The sequence below is a fragment of the Blastomyces gilchristii genome (assembly GCF_000003855.2).
Source record: "Blastomyces gilchristii SLH14081 genomic scaffold supercont1.27, whole genome shotgun sequence".
Classification (NCBI taxonomy): Eukaryota; Fungi; Ascomycota; class Eurotiomycetes; order Onygenales; family Ajellomycetaceae; genus Blastomyces; species Blastomyces gilchristii.
In genome coordinates this window covers 388831-407015 of record NW_003101655.1, presented here as the reverse complement: position 1 = coordinate 407015, position 18185 = coordinate 388831, and the positions used below count along the sequence as shown (strand labels likewise).

At 47.6% G+C, this 18185-nt stretch overlaps 8 protein-coding genes across 9 annotated transcripts; 4 read left to right on the top strand and 4 right to left on the bottom strand.

Annotated features, from left to right (window-relative positions):
• Positions 1-83: 83 nt before the first annotated feature.
• On the bottom strand, positions 84-369 carry BDBG_08738 (uncharacterized protein; the record flags this gene model as incomplete). The annotated part of the gene is made up of 1 exon (XM_031723706.1): positions 84-369. The coding sequence occupies one exon, from the start codon at positions 367-369 to the stop codon at positions 151-153; it is 219 nt and encodes a 72-aa protein (XP_031580972.1). The 3' UTR covers positions 84-150.
• Positions 370-690: 321 nt separating this feature from the next.
• Positions 691-2810, top strand: BDBG_08737 (CMGC/SRPK protein kinase; the record flags this gene model as incomplete). Its single annotated transcript, XM_002620892.2, has 5 exons — positions 691-893; positions 998-1821; positions 1891-1990; positions 2045-2276; positions 2355-2810. 5 exons carry the CDS (start codon positions 691-693, stop codon positions 2808-2810), a joined length of 1815 nt encoding a protein of 604 aa, XP_002620938.1.
• A 1007-nt stretch (positions 2811-3817) lies between these two features.
• Positions 3818-6869, bottom strand: BDBG_08736 (pre-mRNA-splicing factor cwc26). Its single transcript, XM_002620891.2, has one exon. The coding sequence runs from the start codon at positions 5696-5698 to the stop codon at positions 4601-4603; it is 1098 nt and encodes a 365-aa protein (XP_002620937.1). The 5' UTR covers positions 5699-6869; the 3' UTR covers positions 3818-4600.
• BDBG_08735 (methylated-DNA-protein-cysteine methyltransferase like protein) lies at positions 4343-7120 on the top strand. The gene is made up of 3 exons (XM_002620890.2): positions 4343-6037; positions 6248-6380; positions 6460-7120. The coding sequence occupies exons 1-3, from the start codon at positions 5830-5832 to the stop codon at positions 6638-6640; spliced, it is 522 nt and encodes a 173-aa protein (XP_002620936.2). The 5' UTR covers positions 4343-5829; the 3' UTR covers positions 6641-7120.
• An 82-nt stretch (positions 7121-7202) lies between these two features.
• On the top strand, positions 7203-10484 carry BDBG_08734 (uncharacterized protein). Its single transcript, XM_002620889.2, has 2 exons — positions 7203-8634; positions 8704-10484. Exons 1-2 carry the CDS (start codon positions 8447-8449, stop codon positions 9095-9097), a joined length of 582 nt encoding a protein of 193 aa, XP_002620935.1. The 5' UTR covers positions 7203-8446; the 3' UTR covers positions 9098-10484.
• BDBG_08733 lies at positions 9592-12881 on the bottom strand. Of its 2 annotated transcripts, none has more exons than XM_031723704.1 (4): positions 12333-12881; positions 12184-12273; positions 10845-12080; positions 9592-10729 (listed from the first exon to the last, which is right to left on the bottom strand). In XM_031723704.1, the coding sequence occupies exons 1-4, from the start codon at positions 12562-12564 to the stop codon at positions 10698-10700; spliced, it is 1590 nt and encodes a 529-aa protein (XP_031580970.1). In that variant the 5' UTR covers positions 12565-12881; the 3' UTR covers positions 9592-10697. The 2 variants fall into 2 exon arrangements, with proteins under 2 accessions (XP_031580970.1, XP_031580971.1); XM_031723705.1 differs by having other exon boundaries at positions 10845-12071.
• BDBG_08732 (methionine permease) lies at positions 12772-15290 on the top strand. Its single transcript, XM_002620887.2, has 3 exons — positions 12772-14171; positions 14250-14650; positions 14715-15290. Exons 1-3 carry the CDS (start codon positions 13371-13373, stop codon positions 14848-14850), a joined length of 1338 nt encoding a protein of 445 aa, XP_002620933.1. The 5' UTR covers positions 12772-13370; the 3' UTR covers positions 14851-15290.
• On the bottom strand, positions 14906-18163 carry BDBG_08731 (C6 finger domain-containing protein). The gene is made up of 6 exons (XM_002620886.2): positions 17735-18163; positions 17182-17653; positions 16855-17100; positions 16420-16799; positions 16209-16343; positions 14906-16145 (listed from the first exon to the last, which is right to left on the bottom strand). The coding sequence occupies exons 1-6, from the start codon at positions 17864-17866 to the stop codon at positions 15408-15410; spliced, it is 2103 nt and encodes a 700-aa protein (XP_002620932.1). The 5' UTR covers positions 17867-18163; the 3' UTR covers positions 14906-15407.
• Positions 18164-18185: the final 22 nt, after the last annotated feature.

Here is an 18185-nt window from a genome sequence, read left to right as displayed (position 1 = left end):
AAATAACATTTTTTTTATTCTATTTTATTCCTCGCCACCCCCCATCTTCCCGCTGAGCTGTGGATAATAGAGCTGGCTGGAACGTGGTGGTTACCGGGCGTCATTGGCTGTTTGTTCTGTCTCCTGCCAACCTCCCCTCCCGACCCCAAGTCAACCCCAAGCCAACCTCATCGCTTCATCTTCGCCGTCTTCCATCATCCGCAGCACCAACTCCCTCTTTCTCTCCCCTTTCGCCAGCTCGATCATCTGCATATCCTGACGCCGCGTTATAATCATTTCATTACTGCTCCTCTGGCCTGGCGCGAGTCCAGCTGTTGCCTTCGTTCCGTGGGCATCTTCTCGGTGTTTTTCCCTCCCGTAGAGTGGCATTTCGCCCGTTAGGCCGCCCTACAGACCCGCCGCCAGCCCACCACACACCTCTCGTCACTCACCTATAGGCTATCACCTATCGCCGATCACCAGCCACTCTGCTCTGGGCAAACGCTTCCAAATATTCCCCTCCAATATTGTCCATACTACCCATACTTCGCACACTTCTTTCTTAACCGCCACCGGTAGACACGGGAAATAGCTGAGATTCCTCGCACCGCGGCTCTCAACCTGGCTTCACCAGGCTTTCCCCCCCCCCCCCCAGAATAGACGACGGCTGGAGGTGATATCAAGGACGCTGCAATTAACAGGGCAAACCAGATGGCCAGCGCAGCGGCCAACTTGAACAACACCGCCAACGGGAACGGCGGAAACAGCGGGAACGGCGGGAATAACTCTCTCAAGAAGCGGAGGAAGGGCACTGACCTTTGGCCCATTGTCACAAACGAGGCGGTTCCATCTTCTGTGATCGTTGAGCCCATTTCTGGCCCCACCATGCTCTCGCCGGCATCTAAACATCCAGGGTTAGTATATCATTCTATATCTATACTTATCTCTGCGTCTATATTTTATCTACCATCAATTTTTATATGCGTATGTATCTAAACTAAAAATACACTCCATGCAGGGCTTCTATCAATACCCATACACTTAAAACTAACTACGGCTCCCCCCTCTCCCTCTCCCCTTCCTCCTCCTCTACTGAAGACCCCGAAGAAGAAGACTTAAAGGACTACTGCGAGGGTGGCTATCATCCCGTCTATCCCGGCGAAACCTATAACGAAGGTCGCTACATCGTCCTCCGCAAGCTAGGATGGGGCCATTTCTCGACCGTTTGGCTGTCGCGCGATACTACAAATGAGAGACACGTTGCCTTGAAAGTCGTGCGATCGGCTAAACACTACTCCGAAACGGCTAATGATGAAATCAAACTTCTTAAGAAAATCGCAGAGGCTAACCCGAGCCACCCTGGGCGGAGGCACGTCGTTAGCCTTTTGGATGACTTTGTACATTATGGACCCAATGGCGACCATGTTTGTATGGTGTTTGAGGTGTTGGGCGAAAATCTGCTCGGGTTGATTAGGCGCTGGAATCATCGCGGCATCCCCATGCCCCTGGTCAAGCAGATTACGAAGCAGGTCCTGCTAGGCTTGGATTACCTGCATCGCGAGTGTGGCATTATCCACACCGATCTGAAGCCAGAGAATGTTCTGATCGAGATTGGCGACGTCGAGCAGATTGTGAAATCTTTTGTGAAGGAGGAAGAGTCTAAGAAGGAAAACAAGGAGGATTATCGCAGTGGACGACGACGACGAAGAACCTTGATCACCGGTAGCCAACCGCTTCCAAGCCCGCTCAATGCCAGCTTCAGCGGTTGCGACCCTTTCCGCACCCACGCCACGAATCAAAGCACTCATGGCAGCCTCGACCATATTTTAAATAATACATCTGGTCAGCCTATAACTTACTATCTTTTTTTAAGTTTGATGTGCGCTAGTTAACTGTTCCTCTCTTGTGTAGCTTCACCAAGCACATCCAATCTCTCCATGAAAGATCGACTGGGGATTAAAGATCAGGAGTCGCTGGAGGATGGAAAGCAGAAGCAGAGGGAAAAGACAACGTAAGTTTTTTTGGGTCGTTGCCGTGCGCAGTTTTGTCCTAACGATGTTTTCAGAGACATTTTGGAACGGGAGGTCTCGGGTATATCCCTTGATAAGAACTCTACACCGAAGACTCCAAATGACGAAGACATGGAGATCTCAGTGAAGATTGCGGATCTGGGGAATGCATGCTGGGTCGAACATCACTTCACGGACGACATCCAGACGAGACAATACCGCTCGCCGGAGGTTATACTTGGCGCCAAATGGGGTGCCAGTACCGACATATGGAGTATGGCGGCAATGGTACGTCAACAACGCTTCAATATATATATATATATGTATATGTCTATGAATTTTTCCCGTTTGCTAACAGCCCAAAAGGTATTCGAACTCATCACGGGCGACTACCTCTTCGATCCGCAATCAGCTGCCAAATACGATAAGGATGACGATCACATAGCCCAAATAATTGAACTTCTCGGGCCTTTGCCCAAATCCCTCTGCTTCTCCGGTGAACGGAGTAAGAATATCTTTAACCGCAAGGGCCAATTGCTTAAAATCCACCGACTCCGCCACTGGGCGCTCCCGGACGTCCTCACAGAGAAATACCGCTTGTCCCTGGAGGAGAGCAAAGCTCTTTCCGACTTCCTCCTGCCGATGCTTGAGCTGTTGCCTGAGCGCAGAAAAAATGCGGGATGTATGTCGAACCATCCGTATCTGGATGGTACGAAGGGGATGGAGAATGTACATCTAAAAGACATCAATGTCGGGAGTCGTGGGGAGTTCATAGAAGGCTGGGCACAAGTGGTTAAAAGGAAAAAGCATAACGTGGTATGAAAATATTAATTTCAATATGGATGAGTGACATGACATGTGAAAAAAGAAATTATGGGAACGAATATATATTGAGCGGCAGGACGGGGGGCGGGAGGAACTAAATGATACTGGAGCGGAAATTTAAATGAGACAAAAGAGTTGGAAAAATCTAATATGCCATGATTCCCCCGCAGCCCGCCCAGCAGCCTTTTAGCGGTTCATTTGTATGTGTTACATATCTTGTTTCCCTTGGTTCGTTTTTTTGGCCTTGGCCTTGGTCTTATATTTATTTTTCATTTTCCCAGCCAAGTTTGTTTATGGATTGTCGTGGTCTGATATTTGCCTCCTTCGCCCCCCTTTTTTTTAATTTTTTCTCACCTGCCCACTTCCTTTTTCACAAAGGTTTTTTGTTTTTGGAATGATCGTCGTCCACTTTTGATTGCTCTACTATCTCTTTGGTTGCTGGTTGTGGTTGTTAGGTCTCCCCTTTTCCTTCTATCGAATCTTTCGCCACATCATACCATATTGTGCACATCATCTCACATTTTCCCCCTCCTTTTTTCCCCCTTTTTTCCCAGTCTCAGCAGCCTGTCATCCGCCATCCTTTAACCAACTATTATATAGTTGACTTGCTCTCCCCATCACTCTCTATTAGTTTCTATCATTTATTACCCCTTGGTTTTAGCTGTTCTGATTTCATTTTTTAGAAACATCTTGAATCTTCCGAATTGCAGTATCATTTTGAGTGGCTGTCTGTCATGACATGACATGAACACGCTGCCAACTGGCTGACTGGTGGATGAAAAGGATTGGTGGAATGATTTTGAGTGATGGATTTTCATCGATTGATAGAATGATAGACGCCATTTGTTGTTGTGCATGTACGTATGTGACTTGTGGAGAGAGTTTAGAGGATATCTTTTTGAGGGGAAGAGAGGAGAAAGGGATGAAGGAAGCAGGGAGCGGAGTAGAGTCTCCTTCCTATACACACTTATCTCCATACGTTTCTTCACACTCCACCCAATATCTATTCATTGCCTAGCCCCCACAACCCATTTGCCTAATATATATATATAGACATATGTCAGTATGTAGGTAGGTAGGTGGTGGGTAGGATTAGCGAGAGACTTGAACATATGGTTAGGTTTTATCCTTCTTACTGGCCCAATCTCTTCGCTTCCTATATATAGTTACCCATTGTTTTCCTCTTCTTGTCCTCCTTTTTCGCTACCCTCACCAGTTCGGATTGTAATTGTGTTCTGACCGACCTTCTGTCCCGCCTCCCCCTGCTGTTCAAGCACCTACTCCTTAGTGTGCTAGGCTGTTCTCTTTAATGACAGAGCCTTACCATTTCCATCTAGGCATCGTTACATTTTGGATAGTTAGCAGGGTGTTGAGGGAGTTTTGTTAGAGATTATTTATACCACTTTATAATCACATTATCGTATATTAGGAGGCCGGATCTGGTGGAATTAATAATGTGTACTGGTGTAAATATATATTCATGCCATATTACGTCATGTCCAATGAATGGGCTTAGTTAACTGGTCTTGCTGAGCTACACTTCATGGCAAGTTTGCAGCGTCTGCTGCTCTAGGTCTTGGGAGTGAGAAAGTGGTTTCCTTTATGATAACTCCGTACGTTTCAAGAAATGGGTATATCTAATAACTATGCCGTAAATCATCAAATTCCTGCCCTAATTTTCCCACGAGACCAGCTTCGCAATTAATTAAAACCTGGTACAAGGAAATTGAAGAAGAGAGACCTCCAAAAAAAAAAAAAAAAAAAAAAAAAAAGCACAACCCAACCCCCTACTCGTCCATCGTCCAAGCATACTCTAAGCCTTCCCGCATCTTTATCTTATTCCGCGCTTCAAACCATTGTTGCTCAAATCCATTCCCCCGGTCTACCCCGTCCCACCTATGTCCGGGCCGTATCCCATACCGATTCGGCGCAGCGGGCCCTGTATATACCTTCCTCCCACTCTTCCCCCTACCAACACTGACACCAGCACCAACTGAGCCAGCGCCTTTGATCGAAGTCAAAAACTCCGCAGCGGGGTCATTCCATCTCACCCTAGCCTTCAGCTCCGCATTCATCTCTTCATCCTCGACTGTCCTTGCCAATGGCATATATTTGGCCTCCCGCACCGCCTCCCTCCGCGCCTCCCTCTCACGCCGCTGCACGTCGCCCTTCAACGCCTCTTTGGCCGCCGCTTCGGCTGCCGCCGCTTCCTCCGCCGCCCGCCGTGCCTCTGCCCTCTTCATCGCCACGTTGATTATCCGCCCGCTCGCGTCGCGGTAGATGGTCTCGGACTCTAGTCCGTTACCATTCCCGCCCGTCTTGCCGGATTTCTTCTTCATCGCAAGAGATTCCCGCTCCCGTTTCCGCTGTTGGGCAGCTACCATGGCCTCCGTCTCTTCAGCTGTCTGTAAACCCGCCCGCGCACCGGACTCCATTCGTAGCTCGCCATCGTGTTCCGCATCGGCAATAACAGGCTTATCTTCGCTCTCTTGTGCATGAGCAGCTTGCTCCGCGGCAGCTGAGGCAAGAATGGCGTCTGCCGCCGCCTGCTCGGCATTTGACGGCGCTGCAGGCCCGCCTACCGTCTTCCAGCTGGATTTTTTCGATTTGCGGAATTCGGCCGAATGACCCGCACTAGCTATTGTGTATGGGGAGTCATCATCACCACCATCATCATCACCGCTGCCGCGCCCGTATCCATGGCTCCTGGACTTTATAGATGAGCTGCGGAGGTCTGGTGGGTCGTCGTCTGCGATTATCAAGCCACCCGATTCGGTGTCCCGGTCGGCGTGTTTACTTTTCTTTCGCTTCTTTTTGGGGCGGTCAGAGGTTGAGGGTGTGTCTGCAGTGAGGTAGTTTTTAGCTAGGTAGGCGGCTAGGGACATTGCGAGCGTGGATGTGAGTATTCTTGTGGTTTAGTTGTACGCTTGGTTTGTCCCCGTTCACAGCAATCTATGTAAGAGCTTCAGGACACGGAACATCAATTATCCGATAACTCACAAGATACGAATACGAGATGATATCAACTGTTTGTAAGGCGGGTTTATTTCCTGTGCTTGAATGGAGGCTTATCAAACATAACACACTCTACGAATTGGAATTCCCCGTCATGGCTCGCTCCGATGAGGCGGAGTGGTGGTACAATGCCGTTTATGATGCTGTACAGCAGATTCCCCGTGGTAAAGTGAGCTCGTACGGCCATATCGCATGGCTCCTCGGGCAGCGTGAGCTTTCATTCATTTCCCCCTACTTTTCCCACCGCCTATTTTAGATTCAGTCATATGTAATTTTGTTATAACGAGTGTTGGTGATTTCTATTCTTGCGATATTTAGCAGAAGATGTGTCCAGCTACAGATAGAACGTTGTGATAGAAAGGATTAACTTACTAGTTAAATATCTACGTTATACTGACATGACAGCCTTCTCTATTTAGCTCAACGGTCGCGCCAGGTAGGCATGTGCCTCAAATATCTCCCGTCCAACAGCCCGGGGACAGACCACTTCTACCACGACCAGAACGTACCGTGGCAGCGTGTGCTAAACGCCAAGGGAATAATACCTCATCGGTATGCATTCACAGTTTCCTTTCCATTGATCATTATACTTGTTATATCTCTATCTTGCATACTAAAATCTAGGGTAAAGTGGCCCCGGTTCTGCCGCGAGACAGGCGGCCGCACTTGGGGAGGAAGGGGTGGACGTGCATGTGAACAGCATGGGCGAGTATTCTGTTGAGCTGGGACGGTTTGGATGGTTCCCGGATCGCTTACCGCGGGAGGAGGTCAGTGACGCATCCGATGCGGAAGCGGAGGAAATTGAGAGATGACGTGCGTTGACATGACGGGAAATCAGAGAGTCATCAAGGACGGGCTCTAAGGCTTGGAGGCCTAACGCTTCCAAGATGGACGAAATAACTTACGCTTGAACATCGTACCAGAGGGGGATTAACGGGGTTCTACACTAATTAAGTTACCAGCGTTGTCTCAGACGGGGTGGAAGGCCGATTGCCTAAGAAGAGCATGAACCCTCCACCCTTGCCTTCTGAGAGTTTATAAGGAAACAAAAAAAAAAAAAAAAAAAAAGGTCCACGTTAAGAAGAGCGGTCATCATTATGTTACATTAACTACCTTTGTTGTAAATATCTAAATTACGTAGCTTTCCTTTATACCACCCCGGTTTGATATCAAGATAACAACTACAAGTCGGTTCAATAAAGATCCATTCTAAAAATGTTCTGGAAAACACAACTCAGGAGACAAAATCCGACGGGTGGTGTCAAACTTTTTTTTTTTTTTTTTTTTTTTTTTAATAATTATCAAGAGTCAAGCACAGCCAAGATGATTTGCCCGCGCAGTGTGACAACATTGGCTTAAGCCGGCTTCCAGGGTTGTGAGTCACGTTATTATGAGGAGATATGGATGTAGGAATGGAATTCCTGTCTGTGAAATGGGATGCTTGACTGTGTTGCTCTCCTCGGCGATTGGCTGGCTACGTAACTATGGCGAAGAGAAGATGGATGATTGCTGGCGAATGACTGGAACACGCGCGAACCATCGACGCCTGGCCCTGGAAGTTTGCAACCTGGAGTCATCAGTTGCGATCACGGCTTTTTAGCGCCATGCCTCTTGTTTGGCGGGGAAGATCCCGATGTATTATTATTATTGCGAGAGATTGCACGGTTCGCTTGCCCGGCGTTAGACTCAACGAAGGCCGCAGCAGCGGGGACCAAATGGGGGGAAGTCTCATAGCCGAGAGCCTAGCCGTAGAACCAGTTTGAGTCATTCGGGAAGATGATGTCGCAAGAAAAATCACGCTTGGAAGTATTCCAAGGTTTCAATCAACCCTGAGTATTCTATGTTATTCAGTCCAAGACAACAGATCACAATGAAATGTCGTGATAACTATTAATATATTATTATTATTATTACGAACCTAGTTTGTAGCTTGCAGTATTGTATTGACGCATCCAGTCGCGGCCAAGGTAGTTACCGATGTATATATATGTATGTACATTACATGTATAAGTTACGGAGTAACTTACTCCGTACGTTATTAGGAATAGAAATCCCCACCACCGCCACTACCAGCCACACGCTAGGCCCGAATAGGATAGCTTCTGTCAGGCGGGTTGAACCTTCTGTAAGTTTCCCTGTAACTATGTATTGTATTTATAGATCCAAGGCATGAATGACATGAACAACAGCTTCTATATAACCCATAATCCGCGCTTCGTCGTCTTCTTCTTCTTTTTATATTCCCTTATTCTTGATATCACCAACTTCATTCTATCAGCTTCATTCTACTACCACATACAACGGTTGCTATTGCTCCTGTACTGAACCAACGCTCTTTTGTCATCACCTACAGCTGTTAACTGAGACCTCCCCCTAACCAGCACCTTCTGCTATAATAACTATATACTGCCCCCAGATACCCGCTTCCTACAGCATCTTGTCCACCTATCAACATATTCGAGGCTATTATATAGATATACCTTCTCGTAAGCACCGGGTGACTCTGATATCCTCTGCTTATACTGGAGCATATCCTCTACCTTGTCTCTCGTTTCGTCTATCCACTTCATACTAGCTACTACAATCTTCATCGAAAAACACAGTCACCAGACCTCAACATGACTACTCAAATCTTCTCTCTACCAGAGTCTGATCTTCGCCGTGCTGCTACTGAGTCCAAACGGGTTCGTGATCATAACGAAAAATGGGCTCTGGGCTCCCGCGACCCCAATTTCACTCCACTAGGCCAGAAGATTGAGAATCCTGCTTATACCCGTATTCGCCCTATGCTATCTCAGGGTAGCAGGTAAGCCAGGCTCATCTCCTCTCCTTTTTCTGTATATGTAGCCCCTTGGCTAACAAATTTCACTCGCAGGGTTTGCAAGTCCCGTCGGCACCTTAACCAATCCGACATTAACAAAAGCTTCGCCGCTCAACGGGCCCATTTCAGCTACATCGTCGACCAAGTGCTTTACGACGACCACAACATCTCAGACTCCTCTACGGACTCCGACCACGCACCTGATCACTCCGAAGCTGTGAATGACCCAAACATCTTCTACTCCTTCGACGCACCCACAGGCCCCAGTCAGGGCACGGATATCCTCAGCGCTGCCCTGGCAAATGCCGTGAAGAAGTTCGAAAAGAAGGAGACCGAGAACCTGGCTCGTGAATACGAGTTTGTTGCCATCGAGGAAACTTCAAACAGCCATGGCGACGGATATCTGGCTGATGATGATTTTGAGTTCATCAGCCGTGCGGACTTGTAACTTCAATAACAGCATCGGCCGGCCCTAATGAAGCTGCAAAGCCTTTTTTTAACTTGCGCTTCAACCTAGTGATCGTTACCTATGATTCATTCTAGTGTCCCTCTTTGTTCTGATTTTACTTCCTACTACTTAGCGTGTTGTTTCAGTTTCGGTCATTAACCGTTAACGGGATGAAACCCTTTTTGTTCCACGAGGCTGGCAGCCATGTAAGTCTGTTGGGGATTTCATCTCTCAGCTTTTTTTTTTTTTTGGCTTGGCTTTTTTTCTCCGGCTCTTTCTATAGAAATTTGGTTCTGGCATATTTAACTACCCCTAGCGTTTATATACCTAGATAGACGAGAGATCTCCCGCGTGCATGGATGGAATTGGAACTGGATCTGGGATTGTTTTAGAACTGGACGAGCATCATGAGAGGGAGCAATCCGGCGCAATTTGCTTCTTGAGGACTTGAGTCTGTATCATGTAAGTACGGACATACTTTGGTATTCCGTACATCTATTTTTATTTTTATTTATTTATTTATTTATTTTTTTTTTTTTAGCATCCGAAGCGACTCCTACCCCTGAACACAATGGAAGCTTGATTGACGATGAGATTTTGAAACCTTCTGTCGCTGCATTCTCCAGCCCTGCCATAATTCAACCCAACGTCCATAAAGCTTGACTTGCTGCAGCTGGGCAAAAGCCGCTAAACACTGCAATACTAGCTAGATACTAATTCAGGTAGTGGAATAATCCTGGTAACTAACGGAAAATTGAGGGAAAATGCCCGGCCGGCAGTGATCCTGAATAATCTAAATTGCCCTTCTGTAATATCCTCATACTTTGCCTGGTTTTCGATAACTATCACCGCAAAAGAAAATGCACGCCTAGCTATACTTTCAGCAGCCCAACTCCCCAACTAGCATCTAAGCGGTTTAGTTGCACTGCTCAGGACCCTGCATTTCGGTAGCTTTGGTGGTGGGCGACGTCGCTAAGTTATCCCGCTGATAGTAGTTGTAATCAGTAGCTTCCCTCGCCGGCCTCACTTCTTCCCGCCAATCGCCACCAGCAGCCCCGCCTTCAACCATACATACGCACCGCAAACTACAAACAACCTGAAATTTAATATCACCGTAAATAAATATGAAAGAACGTATGCAAACGAATGCATCTATCAATCACATCCTGAGCTTCTCATATTCTGCCTGCCGTCTCGCCGGGCGTTATCCACGTGGACGAATAAGAAATCCCGTGGTAGCACTGGCCTCTCTCTAGGGCTCCGTTTGCTGAGCAGGGGAAGCCAACGAACATTTCTTGCATTAGGAACTTCTATGAGGGGCTTCCCGCAAATGGCACATGCCCCATGTAGTTTATGATTGCGCAAGTTGACAAGCTGCAGAATGCTTGTTTTGGCATGGATAGCACGTTCCAGACCTGGCAGAATGGACTGGGGGCTGCTGACGAGAGGTAAATTGCTCGAATTGAATGTGAGAAGTTCATATTACAGGTTTAACTTGGAACGGTGGAGCGTGTAGACCCGGTGTGTGCGTAGTACCCTTGCCTGCTCGTTCTATAGGATGTTCCCCAGATACCTGTAGGGCGTTCATGGTTCGGTCGACTTAGTATGCTAGTAAATCTAGCCCTTTTTCCACTAATAATACAACTAAGTCAGTAAAGAGCAGCCGCAAAACGGAATTTTTATATTCAATAATGTATAAAATCAAATAAAAATAAAGATAAAAATGAAAAATACGAGGTGACCATACCCATGACTTTATCCCACCTCACTCTCCCCTCCGAATCGGAGTTTGCATCTCGCATATACCAGAGATCCTCAAGAAAACCAAGCGCACTCCGCACATTTCCCATGCCATAGCGTAACCCCATTCGACAGAGAAGGATGCGTATGTTCTCTCTGTCAGCCTCCTGGTATGCCTCGCAACCCGCGCTAAACAGCGGCTGCAGAACAGCTACACCCGGACACGCCTCATCGAGAAAGTGCATGGACGAAATGCGGCGGATTATCTGGCCGACGGAACTCTGCACCAGGAGGTTTGATGATGGGAGGTTAAGAACACGCCGATAGAGCTGCAGAAGAGCGGCGTGGTGGTATGTTTCGTCCAGAGCAGTAAAGTCACTACGATGTACAGATGTGAGCGTGCTGTCAACGTTGGGACGGAATCGAGGCACTTTTGCGGTCAAGAGCATTATGTTGATCTCGTTGATGATTTGGTGACATCGGTCGATTATGGAGTTGCTGGGTTGTGAGGGTTGCGTGGTGCTGGTCGCATTTATGTTTCCAGGCTGATTTTGGGTGTATCCTGACTCCATTGTCAACCGGTTTATGTTCTTGAAAATGGGAACCAGAGACGACGGGAAGCCGGCCAGGTCATCAATTTCATCATGCTCGAAGATGTCTTGAATTAACAACCCTGCTCGGGAGCTAGGAGGGACTGACAGATTTCCACAGAGTAATGATACCGTTTCCATGGAGAAGTACCAGCGCCAGAGCAGTGAGGTGGCAGATGGCAGAGAATCCAAAGGGACCTTCACTGTCTTTAGGTGCTCTGATATCATTGCCGCTGCACCCTGCAGATGGAGCCTCCACGATCCAGGACTCCTCCCATCGGAGACTATCTCTGTGAAGCAAAGGGTCAAAGTTGTTGCTATCGTTGCGTCGTCTAGATGGAAGTTAGGCTGAGAAAGTACATTCTGCAGTTGGTTCAGGCTGGTGGTGCTGAGGAGGTCCAATTCAGTTAGGTTTTGTTCAATGCCTAGAGACACGCGATGCGTTGCTGCTAGGCTAAGGAGCGCTACCAATAGATAGGGCGTCTGGAGTGCCATTGGAACCAAAACAGCGCAGAAGTCCTGCTGTACCACCTTATGGCAGGAAAGAGCCCTGGTGGTGGAGGATATAAAATGGTCTAATAGGGACCGATAAGTTGGGTGAAGCCAGCTCAATAGATCAGGGTTCCTAATAATTTGGTTCCCTGCTGTGGTTTCTGAGTCAATATCTAGTTAGTTTGCGTGCCTCCCTCCTCATCTGCTTGACATAAATATCCGCGAAGTTCCAGAGGTGTTGCTCGGGATTGGGATTGATCATACCGGAATGAGTGAGAATAGTCGCCTTCGGATGAGATAATTGCCCTGATGATTCACATCCAGATCCGTACACAAAAGCTCTCCCGCTGAAGTCTAAACAAATGGGTTAGCCGTCACTTAAAATGTGAGTATGTCAGGAACACTGCTCGTACCAGATGAGGTCGAAACAGGCACCCGAGTCAAGCTGGGGTCCTGGCTTAGGCAATCTCCGAATCGAGATTTGCGGAATGGCCGTCCACCCCATAACAGCCGGACCTCGTAGGAGCATTCTCTGCCTGTTATTCTACAGCTTGAGCAGCTGGGTCGGGTTTCGTCACATTTGCGGTGACGGCGTCGGCACTCAGTACAGCCGGACCGAGATCTTCGTTTCTGAGACTTTTTCATAGGTTACTTTGTCACAGTGACAATTCTGGCAATTTGGCATCATCACACAGCATATGCCAGTTGACTCTGCTCTATTTATATTTGAGGGAAGACGCCAAAGTTCATGGCTTCCTGGCTTCCTTGGATGCGCTTGTTAGCCGTAGGCGCTTATATAGACAACAGGTTTCCGTTAAATTTGCCTGCTGGGTAAACACCCTTGTAGAGTACTTAGACGGCCATCGTTTGCCAAAGTTAAGTATCCTTATCAGGTTGAAGAACAATACAGAATAAATGCTCTTCTATGACTCTCAACACCCACCCAGTCGAGAAGAAAATAATTCCTCAATAACCTGTAAGTTAAGGACAAGTGAGGGGCCAAGTGGGATGTCACGTGGATTTACCCGCTTCTCGTTTGGGCAAATTAGCCCTAATTAAATCCAACTCCGACCTCATTCTCCTGAAATATCTTGCTCGTCTACTCTCTTGTTGTTATATTCCCTCCGTGCTGTCAGAGGGAGATTGAAAGTAGGACTCTTGTAACCTAGCATGAAAAACACTATCGACCCTCTTCAGCGTCCCCTTCTTCCTACCAACGCATCAGAAAGTGAGAACTTCAGTATGGGGGTCTACTACCGCAGCAAGGCGACCATCAACAAAGCTTGGACAATGACGTCCCCCGCAACAAAGCAGCCTATAGGGCCAGGACGCTTTCTCGGACCAGCGCATATATCATTGTGATTTCCCGGATCTTTGGCACAGGGATCTTTGCAACGCCCGGCATCATTACTAAGTCTGTTGGCAGTATTGGCCTATCACTCTGTGTATGGATGGTTGGAGCCGCTATTTCAGCGGCGAATCTGGCTGTCTGGTTAGAGTACGGTTGTATGTTGCCGCGCTCAGGGGGCCATAAAGTCTATCTTGAATTCACGTATCGATACCCGCGATTCCTCACATCAACCTTAGTTGCTGTCCAGGCTGTTCTCCTGACCTTCACGACGGGAAACTGTGTTGTGTTTGGTCAGTACTTGGTGTTTGCCCTGGGTATTGAAGCGACGGACATTAATAGGAAACTCTTTGCTGCTGGGTTGTTGACGGCCATTGTTCTCATTCACAGCTGTTTTCTTAGGGCTGGGATATGGATCCAAAATAGTCTTGGATGGATCAAGATTCTTCTTGTTCTTGTTATCGCGTGTACTGGTATCTATGTCGTCGCTTTGGCGCAAGGAACTCCTTCCGGTTCCGCTCCCCAAAACGGAGGATATTCCTGGGGCTCCCTATGGCAAAACTCTGACTGGGGCCTCTTAACTTTGTCAACTGCGATGTTCAAAGTCAGTTACTCCTATGCGGGATTGAATAATGTCAATACTGTTCTAAGCGAGGTGAAAGACCCCATACGGACATTGAAGGTCGTGGGTCCCGCGGCTCTTGTGTCTACTGTACTCTTATATCTACTCATAAACATTGCCTACTTCTGTGTGATACCGCTTGAGGACATTAAGCGCAGTGGAGAACTTACTGCTGCGTTATTTTTCGAAGGGGTGTTTGGATCAGGCTTTGGAAGGACGGCTCTACCCCTGGCGATTGCAATTTCTGCTGCCGGAAACGTCATGGTCGTGGCTTTCACTGCGGTAAGTCAACATGTTTCTAGCCCTAGGCTTTAGCCTCTGGCCCTCATCTAGTTAATAATATTGCTTCCCATCGTACAGGCTCGTCTCAACCAAGAAATCGCTCGCCAAGGTTTCCTGCCCTTTTCACGCCTCCTTTCAACGTCCAGGCCTTTCAACACGCCGTTGGGCGGATTTATAGTCCACTACATCCCGTCACTTCTAGTGATCATCCTCGCTCCCTCTGATGACGCATACAGTTTCATCCTTGATGTAGAAGGCTACCCGATCCAAATCATCACCTTAGCACTTTCAGTTGGCCTTCTCATATTGAGATATAAGCCCCCAGATCTACCTCGTCCGTTCAAAGCCTGCACCTCTGCTGTCTGGATCTCAATTGTCTTCTCCATCGGACTTCTTGCAGCTCCTTTCTTCCCGCCCAAGGATGGGAAAGGGGATGTGAGTTTCTTTTACGCTACATATGCGATCGTTGGTGTAGGGATGTACGTTTCCCCCCTCATCTCTGGTTGCCTGCTTATACCTTTCTATTTGCTAATGATATTGTAGATTGACCCTCGCTGCGGTTTACTGGTACTTGTGGGCGGTTCTCATTCCTCGCTGGAAGGGGTATGTTCTAGAGGAAAAAACAGAAATTTTGGAAGATGGTGTTAGTGTCACGAAGGTTGTCAGATTAAAAATATAATGGTTCTCTATGGTGTTTGGAAAATAGACTCGGGTGTTCGGGTGTAGGGCTTATAACGGATTCAAAGTTTTATTCCTATTTGTTTTCGGCTGATAGTTGATAACCAGTTGCAGGATGCTTATATAGATTGAACGATATTTAATACCTACCAAATACATAAATAGCCACTCCGGGATAGAGAATTATGAGATTCCAGTTCCAAACTCTCAATTCACCTCCCCGAAGTTAATATCGTTTCAACCATCTGGGTAACCGGTCATTCGCACATCACACTACAGCCAGACAGGTTTCGAGGGGAAATAACCTTGTCGTGGAGTGGAAGGTAGGGAAAAAAATAGGCGCAAAGCATGAGTCATTATAAATATACATTAAAAATTTGAGAATTAGCTAGCCGTACACCACAACGGGATATATAGAGGTCATTAACATTTAAAATCAAAGGGAACAACCAATGCCACCCCGCTAATCCAGAACGAGCAAACAAACCACCAAGAAAATCCCGTCCCAAACGCCATGCTAAACCAAAGGGAGAAAATAAAGCAAAGTAATGGATATTATCACCCAAGTCTTCGTTTAGACGATATTTCCGGGATTGTAGTACCCCATAGTTTGAGCTTGTACCGGTCATTCACCAAGCGAAATATGTCGATAATATACCTTCGCTCAAGGCTCGACTCTGGCATTACATCGAAGGCAACACGTAGAGGAAACGCCATCCGATTAACGAGGTTGCCTGGAATTTTACGGATGAAATACTCCATGCTCCGGCAAATATTGCATGCAAACTCGTATTGCTCTCTAGGTTGCAAAGAGGCCGATGGTCTCGTATCGGCTGCTGAAAGGATGAGATGGGAAGCATAGTACACACACATTGTATGGGCAATTCGTAGGTCTGGATACACTAGAGTGGTTGGGGTGATTATATCCATTGAAGTGAGGTCGCGGCAGCGGAATACAGGAAATGGGTCGCTGCCTTGGTTTGTTACTTCGGTGGGTTGGCGAGCGGTAGCTGTATCAATCCAATTTTTCTTCCATTGGCGTAGTCGCTGATCAAGGTCGCTGACCCAGGACCAGAGCATCCTTTGAGTAGCTGCTACTTCAGCGTAATTTATATAGCCCGAATTGAGACCTTCCATGAACCGATCAAATTGTGCGAGGTATGAAGGGATGTCCACCACTTGATCTAGGAGATGGTGCATCATGTCCTTGGAAGACGAACCGGCTGAGAAAGGTATAGTTTTCCATTCTTCTCTCGCGAGAAATGTCGGTCTTCGGGTGATTAGGGCTAGAGATACCTATATCCAGTTTAGTTGGTCACTCTATATTAAGGAGGGAAGCCGCAAATACCAATAACCTACCCAGTATGGTCGAAGTTCTGCGAAACAAGAATGATCTATGCCAAACATATGGTTCTGCGGGCCTCGGTACTCCAAAAGTTTCAGGGCTCCGTAGGCGTGATTCACCAGAGATTCACTTGTCGTGCGTCGAAAACTCTGTCGAACACGTGCATATGTTAGAGACATGGATATACGATCATAGGGTAAATATATCAAGGAGGGAAATCCATACTTCGAAACACATGAGAAGGCAAACAGTTAGTAGGATACCCTGGGAGTTGGTCTGGTGCATATTATATATAGCCTCCTGCAATTTCCGAAGCACAGAAACATGGATTTGGGAGCCAGTCCGTTCAATTCGTTGGTCACCGACCTCGTGCCCAAAATAGCTCAGGGCAACCGCCTTAAACGCATCGGACAGAACTGGTGAGAACATTCTTATGCCTGCAGCGGAACGAATGGTTTGCGACGTTCCGATGGTTTCGCCGTCGACTTCCGGGCTGAAATCGTCTAGAAAGCGGTTAAGAAAACCTTCCATCAAGAAATTTTTCTGTGAAACAGGGGTCATAAACGCAGCTGCGTCGCGTCCCCGTTTTCGCGGAGGAGGTTGTACTTTACGAGAATGTCAGCAAAAGAGTCTCAGGGTACATGCAACCGATGGTAGTACCTTGACTAAGGCCTTCAGATTCCCGAAAAGCCTGACCAATGTTACTGGCCTTGTTGCTCTCAGGTGTAGGGAGGGTCCTTAAGCAACTATCCCCACTCTCTGGTTTTCTACGCATTGCAAGGGAGACTGAAGGGATCGACAGGGAGCGCGTGGAGGAGTCATCACTATAGGCGTTATCGGCGGGTTCACATTTTAGCCCGGCTTTGGACTTTTTGAACTGTCTACATTCCTCATCATATACTTGCACTGCAAGCTGTTGGCATCAGCCATGAAAAACAATTGCTGGAAGAGCTTTAACCGCGGGTAGAGGGCAGGGCATGAACAAACCGCCACTTTGAGTATCACTAAAGGTGGATTCTGAGGAGAGTATCTGAAAATCTGCAGGAGAAAAAGGCTGCTTCGGTAGCGGCGGGGAAGGTACGGTTATGCCCTCCAGCAAAGTGCCCTTTCTGATTTGGGCAACTGTATTTGCCACGATATCTGGAGGCGCAGTGGCAATAGTATTAACAATTGCTTCTAAAGTTGCGTACTTTTCATATGGGACCGAATTGGCGAACGGGCTCTTCCGTAACGATGGATTTGGCGTATGACTGCGATCCTTTTCTACTGTATCAAGCTCTGAGCCAGGAACGTGGCCAAGAGCCGCCAGTTGTTGTTTTAACCTCCCAACTTCTTTCCTTAGGCCCGCAACGGCGTCAGCCTGGGTAATGAGGAAACGATCTTCGTTGCTGGCAAGGTATTCGCACTCGGAAGGCAGCCCGCGAACACAACAGGCGTGACATGGTTTTATTCGATCGCACTGTGAATTACTCGGAATTAGCTGGGTTCATAGCTCGAGGTGTGCTCTTGGGGAGAAAGGGGGGAGAGGGGGTCAGCCCACCTTGACCTTGCGAGTCCTGCAAGGAATACAGGACTGCTTGGCTCGGCATTTGCTCCTACCAGCCTCTGAGGATGGAGGCGCAACTTGAGGTTTTGACGCATCTTCCGCGGCCGTTTCTACGGGTGATGCCATCCCTTGCGTAGGGCCTGCTAAAGAATTAAGCCCCAACGGATTCGCTATGATGGTTTTCTCTTCTTTATAACTGTGTTAAATTACTTTTCTGCTTCCTCCTTGTCGGCTGGGTCGTGGTGGGCTGATTCTGGGGAAGAACGTGTAGGAAACCGGCCTGGAGGTAAATCATCCATCCATGACTGCACCGCAGTGGAGTTGACGTTCTACATATAAGCCTGGGTACGTGGTTAGGGGGAGCAAGTTGTTGTTCGGGGTCAAAGCTTAATTCCACATAAATGGACAATCAATGACACTAGCCCTAATATAATTAGTATACAGC